General features: G+C 33.5%; 1 protein-coding gene across 4 annotated transcripts; it reads left to right on the top strand.

Moving 5' to 3' along the window:
• The first annotated feature begins 1,332 nt into the window (after window positions 1-1,332).
• LOC137253654 (uncharacterized) lies at window positions 1,333-3,163 on the top strand. Of its 4 annotated transcripts, none has more exons than XR_010953853.1 (4): window positions 1,333-1,416; window positions 1,477-1,599; window positions 1,661-1,932; window positions 2,030-3,163. XR_010953853.1 is itself a non-coding variant. In XM_067790990.1 (4 exons), the coding sequence occupies exons 1-4, from the start codon at window positions 1,408-1,410 to the stop codon at window positions 2,454-2,456; spliced, it is 477 nt and encodes a 158-aa protein (XP_067647091.1). In that variant the 5' UTR covers window positions 1,333-1,407; the 3' UTR covers window positions 2,457-3,163. The 4 variants fall into 4 exon arrangements, 2 of the variants coding, with proteins under 2 accessions (XP_067647091.1, XP_067647089.1); XR_010953854.1 differs by having other exon boundaries at window positions 1,661-1,970; XM_067790990.1 differs by lacking the exon at window positions 1,661-1,932 and having other exon boundaries at window positions 2,030-2,278; window positions 2,361-3,163.
• Window positions 3,164-6,558: the final 3,395 nt, after the last annotated feature.

Below are 6,558 nucleotides of genomic sequence, written 5' to 3'. Positions count from 1 at the left end.
TCTTAATAAAATCCTCTGTTTTTATCAAAGAAGAAACTGATTCAACAAGTAAACGATTTCTACACCTGGTTTTAATTATATTCTGTATCGAAAATATTCTTTCAACATTCTCTGAAGAATGTGAAATTGATAAAACCCCCTGTGCAATTCTGTATATATTTGCAAAAAACTTCTCGTTCAGTTCATTTTTCAATAATCGCACCTTTGCCCAAAACTCAGAAATGGAATGATTTTTAAGTACACGCAATTCTTCGTGTTCTGACAGGGCTCAATATTCCGAATTAATTTCCTCCATTTTATCAATTTTACATGTAGGAAATAATTTAGCAACCAGTGGAACAATGCTAGTTACTTCTCCTGATAAAACAGTTTCAGGAGGAAGCTTTGTGACCCAAAGTCAATTTTCGTCTGTAGGTTTTTACAAAACTTCTTTTAAAATAGTTTGACGTTTAGTTTAAAATTTTGAATATCTTGTTTTTCCAAAAAATTTGTATAAATGAAGAGATCTACTTCAGCGCCGCAATATATACTATCAATATCCATATGTTTTTTGTTTACATCTATTTTAGAAATAGTAGTGTTATCCAAATATTCTTTTTGATTTCAGTGAAAACAGGTAAGATTCATACATATGTATGTAGGTACATATTATTTCAAACTAATTATTGCTTGAAAAATCGTAAGTGATAAAGAGAGGCAGTGCTAATCGAACTACTAGTGCAAGTACACAAATGAAATGAACGTTGTCGTTTGTTCGAAAGAAGGTTGCCATAGCTTCAAAATACATTACTTAAATTAGAATATTAGCTGTAGGCAAAATTGTACCAAAAATGGCAGCGTAGTACTTCAGTACTTTCTTGAGTCAAATTGTATCAAAAAAGTAAAATTGTATCGAAAAACCCAACCCTGGTTGCAGCTCAGCTCATTCTCAATTTCTTCTCCCGCATGTCGATGCCACACTTGATTGTTTCGAACAAAACTTGTAGTATAAATGTTTGACATAATATTTTAAATAGAGAACTTGTAAGTTATAGAAAAGTAAAGAATCAAATCGCGGGAAGGTAATTTACCACTGGATTAACTTTACAAGTACTTCGGCAAGTTTAATTTTCGTAACACTTTTAGTTGAAACGACTCCAAAACAATTCAAACTTTTATGTTGTCGGAAACATCAACATTAGTGGGACTCATGTAACCGTATAAATGCCTTATAAAGTGTGTAAACGTATAAATTTATCTAGTTTACGCACGAGCTGTCAAATTTTGTATGAAAAATCATTTACACAATTTGTATAAATTTACGGGCACATTTTACCGTGTAAACGTGATAAACTCAAAGGAATGCAACCTTGCAGACATAACAGCTGATAAAAACTATTTGCGTTTGCTAAAAAGTTAATTCAAGCAATGGAGGAGGTAAAATAAAAAATTCTTTTGTAATTTTTCCATTTTTATATATAATCTATTGTATTTCAGAACACAAAACAAAAATCCAAACGAAGAAGAGTAAATCCATCACACCGATGGACAGAATCAGAAAATATGGATTTAATTGAAGCAGTTGCTGACGCAACTAGAGGCCGGCCGGAGTCTTTTGAGGTATATATACAATTGTTTTGAGTGCATTAATTGCTGATAACTAAAAGTAATCTGTTTAAAGTTTAACATATGCGGTAGTCGACTTAACCTGCCCAATATTGCTGCCACCAGCTCGACTAACTTTCAATTTAGCTGCAATATTTACCAGCCTTGGCCAGGAGCAATGTGTCGCATATTTCTTTACATATTTATATGTGATTGTTTATTGCGTATTTTATGCCAACTTGCACTGACCCAGCGTTGCTGTTACATGTTTCAACTAAATATCGCCGCTCAGGCTGGGACAGTCTGTTGTATACATATGTACATGTGCATAATTGTGGCCGTATGTATGTACGTTGATTTTGTGATTCTTTTACTAGGATTCTATGGTCTACCTACTTTGGCAAAATGATGTAAATACTTATATTCAAATATTTTGCTATTTCAGAAGCCGACAGCCGAACGCTTCTACACAAGAATAAAATCAATGGCAAGCAGTCTAGGACAAATAGAATGGATGTCATTAAAATGCAAAATGAGATACCTCAAGGCATCGTACGTGTCTGCTCTCGATTGGAAGAACAAGACGGGGTCTGGTTTGTTGGCCAGTGGTGACGAGTCTAGTGTGACAGCATACATACAAAAAATATGCCCAAATTTCGATATGCTTGCTGATATATTTGGGCAGCGCAAAAATGTAAGCCCGCCGTTTATTTTCGACAGCCAAATTGATACGCAAATGACAATCGACCATTCCTACTTAATTTCCTATGTCACAGACACAGAACCAGAACAGGACTACGTCTTTGAGCCTGTCGCCAGAAGCCAAACTAGTACTCCTGAGCCTCTTTGTCTTCAAAGTAGTGTTGATTTAACGCAACACAAGCAGAACAGAATGTGTAATGCAAAACCGGTCAATACACAACATAGCACTTTTGAGCATAAATTGCCACAAACCAGAACGTTATCACCGATTCAACAACGAAAAAACAAACGGAAAAAAATGCCTACTACTAACACCTTTAACGACCTTCTTCTTATTCAAGAAAAAAGCTAGAGCTTGAGAGGGAAAGGGAAAAAAATAAAGTACAACTAAAAGAGCTTGAATTAGAAAATCAAATTGAATTAAGAAAGATGGAACTTGAAATACAAAAAGAAGAGAAATTACAAATTGAAAAATTAAAATTATAAAGTCAGGAAAGATTGAAGAAGTATGAAATTGATTGTAAGCTTAAGTAATTTCATTCTTGTATTTTAACCAAGCAGACGGACACACTGCTTATTGTCATAGTGAAGCCCATCGAGACAAAGTTTAGCTATGATACTATGATGGCATAGTTGGGAACAATGCATTAGATTTAAATTTCCACTACCACTAAATTTTTTCATGGTAATGAAAACAATTTGGACTACTACTTAATTTTTTAATGGTAAAAAATTTAATGCTGGTAGAGAACGTTACACTAAAATTATAATGGTAGTGGAAAATTTAATTTAAATCAAAAAATTTAGTGGTAGTAGAAATTAAAACCTAATACATTTTGTTCAACTATGAATAAAAGTAATTTTCTGGCAGCTAGATTCACGACTATTAATTTACCTGCTTTGTTGAACAAAAAATATGTGAGTAAAATGATTTTGTTTGTTTTTTTAGGGTAATATAAATTTTTAGAAAATGAATTACTTAATTATATTTAATCAGATATTAATGGCAACAACTCTGCCTATATCAGTACTTTTTAAAGAAACTAAAAATTTCAGTGCAATCGTATTTTTGTTTAATGAAAACAGCTGATCGACAATTCAGTTTATCAAGAGTATTACTAGGTGCGTTCATATAACAGCGTGTGTAAATGCATATAATTTTACACCTTATAAGTTTATAAGCTATCATGAGTCCCCCTATTAAAAAAGGATTTTTTTATTATCTTATTAGATTCGTTCGCGTGAGTGAAAATTCGTAAAAACTTGAACAAAATATTACTAACTTTGGAAAAATCCTGTTCGTCCAAACAAAACTTTTGCAACAAGTGGGCGCAATTTTGCATTTCGCTTGGAGGAGAAGTTGCAAAATTGTACCCGATAAATAGGTGTCCCGGTATCGCATAATTTTTTGCAGTGTTATGCACATTCAATTCAAAAAAGGGTTTTTCCGTTTTATATTGATAACTGAGAAACTACTTTTTTTTGTGTGTTTTTTCTATTTGGTGGTTTTCTTATTTTGGTGTTTTTTTTTAACAAGTGGCACCATCGTCATAATTAGAGAGCGCAGTGAGCGTAAAATTCTCTTTGAAATTTGATCATGTATTGATTGTTTATCGCTGTTGAAATGACCAGTGAGATCAGTTGTGTTAACAGAAAAATCAGTTAGATTGATTAGGAATCTGTAAATTTTACAGAATTTTGTTAACTTAAGAGCGACAAATTCTCTTCTGTTGAAACGACTAAACTAATTTGTTCGCTTGACAAAGAACTCGGTCGAATTAACCATAATTCGATCAATTTCAACGAATCTCCGTTAAGTCAAGAGCAACATAACCGATTTCTTGATTTTACTAGCACCATTTCTTTCAGTGTACCAGGGCCCATATCGCGTTATACGATCCGTGATCGAAATCCATTTTTCAAATCGCAATAGTTCTGAAATGTTCAATCGGATTAAGGAAATGTGTGAAATGGTGGATACCAGTACTCATTAAATCCATAACTCATTATCATTTTTACGAATCCTTTGACAGTTGCTGAGTTATTTTTGAGTGAAATTCCTTTTCTATATGTGATTATATACTGGCTCAGTTTTTATACTCAGCGTGCTTTGCACACAGAGTATATTAACTTTGATTGAATACCGGTTGGTTGTACAGGTATAAAGGAATCGAGATAGATATAGACTTCCATATATCAAAATCATCAGTATCGAAAAAAAATTTGATTGAGCCATGTCCGTCCGTCCGTCCGTTAGCACGATAACTTGAGTAAATATTGATAAAAGAGAAAATATACTATCAATAAAAGTGTTAGAACCAATAACAAGGGAGTTACGCCACTTTTAATAAGCATTCCGCATGTATTGAATGTAAACAATTTTTTTTTTTTGCTTTTCTGGTAACATTTTAAATTTGATGGTTAGGGCTTTTGTGATTTAAGCTAACGATATAGTCATGACTCATGAGCTGTTTTGTAATTTTTCTTACTATTAACAATTTTTGGTTTCGTAGTAGTGCTCTGGATACATATCAAAGGATAAATATGGTGCTGCGAAAAAAAATTTTGTTCGGAAGTGGAATAAATAATTGTTTTTTCTTAATATATACAGCTAAATACAACTTTTGAAAACGTTTTGCGAGGAAAATGGATGGCACCAAGTAATATCAGCTCTGCCTCCACCTGTCCTTACCAACTCGGTAGTAGTATCTCCCTATCGCTGCTTTCAAATACGGTTGTCGGTAGGAATGATTTCTGAGCCTGAATATATTTCATTGAACAGCGAAAATTTGCGCTCTATTCGTTGCGCTGTTTACACATCTGCATAAACCTTATATAGCTCATCATTAAACCTCCTTCGTTTACACATTATTGACATCACAGACATATCTCAAACGGCTATCCCATCTGTTCTCGACACCGTCCACAATTCCGAGCCATAAGACAGGACAGGTATGATAACAGAATTATAGAGAGTGATTTGTGTTCGTCGAGGGTGGACTTTAGTTTTAAATTGTGTACCCAGCCCAAATTAGTACTTGTTGACAATATTAGTTCTCTATTGCGTTTCCAGGCTGACATTGTTTTCGTTGGTAATGCTGGTTTCTAAATAGACGTAGTCTTTCACAGTGTAGAAATTAAATCCTTCAACAGTGACGCTCCTTCCAAGGCGCAAATATGCCGTTTCTTCCATTGACAGCAAGTACTTCGTGTTGTCCTGATTTACCTCAATTCAGTTTTTTCTCCTCTTTATCCAATCAAGAGAAGGCAGAACCTATTATGGTTTGTTAAGACTAATGATATCAAAATAATCAGCATACGCCAGCAATTATAATATACTAGCTTTACCCGACGTACGTTGTAACGCCCGAGATCGAATGAATGTTGCAGTAAGCGATTGTCCTTGTGCTTTGTTGATTTTAATTGCAAAAGTAAGGCGCACAGAAAACTGTAAGAGCTTAAAATTGAATGACAAATCTGTAGGAATCATTGGAATTCGTGGTATGAGCACACTAGACTGGGTCGAAAAAAAGTTGCTAAATTTAAAGGTTATGTTGAGAGGATTTCGGAAAATTGTTTCTTTAATTTTTTTTTGATCCTTCGAAATACAGCCGAAAAGGTTTTTTCGTTGTAACTTGGTTATTTGACATCCGATTTTCAAAATTGATATGTCATTATTGTGGCCTTGAGAAGCTTCACATTTCCGTTTAATGTCCTTTTAAGCTATGAAGTCGTTTTCACATGATTAGGGCAGCTAACATAGTTGTACCCCCTAATGTATCAGTTTTTTCTTACCAAACGAAAGTACTTAAAAATTCAAGAAAATGTTGCTATGAAACCATATTACTAAAATAATAAACAAAGAAGTTATAGCACTTTCAATATTTATTGCAACTCTTATTTTACCTGATTCTTGTTATACTTAGACCTGAAACTCGTGATATTTTTGGATGAAAAATTATTATTAGGGTTTGCATTGAAAAGTTAATAAAGATATGCTAAATATCATAAATAGGGGAAGTCCATGATGTAATAAAGGCAGGTGTTCTATGTAGTGACAACTAATTTTGAAGACTCCCATACAAAGCGAATGATGAGAGAAAGGGGAAGAATAGAAGAGGCCGTTTTCTGAAAAAGTATTAAATCTAGCACTTTTTTTAGCAAAGCACTTAATTCAAAATATTAGCGAAACTCATATTTTGTAATTTGTTTGCAAAAATAATCGATTTTAGGTCGAAATATTGCATAGGCAGTATATTACCCACTATCTAT

Source organism: Eurosta solidaginis, chromosome 5 (genome assembly GCF_040869045.1).
Source record: "Eurosta solidaginis isolate ZX-2024a chromosome 5, ASM4086904v1, whole genome shotgun sequence".
Taxonomy (NCBI): domain Eukaryota; kingdom Metazoa; phylum Arthropoda; class Insecta; order Diptera; family Tephritidae; genus Eurosta; species Eurosta solidaginis.
Note: the sequence above shows the minus strand (reverse complement) of the source record. Positions and strands in the feature narration are given on the sequence as shown.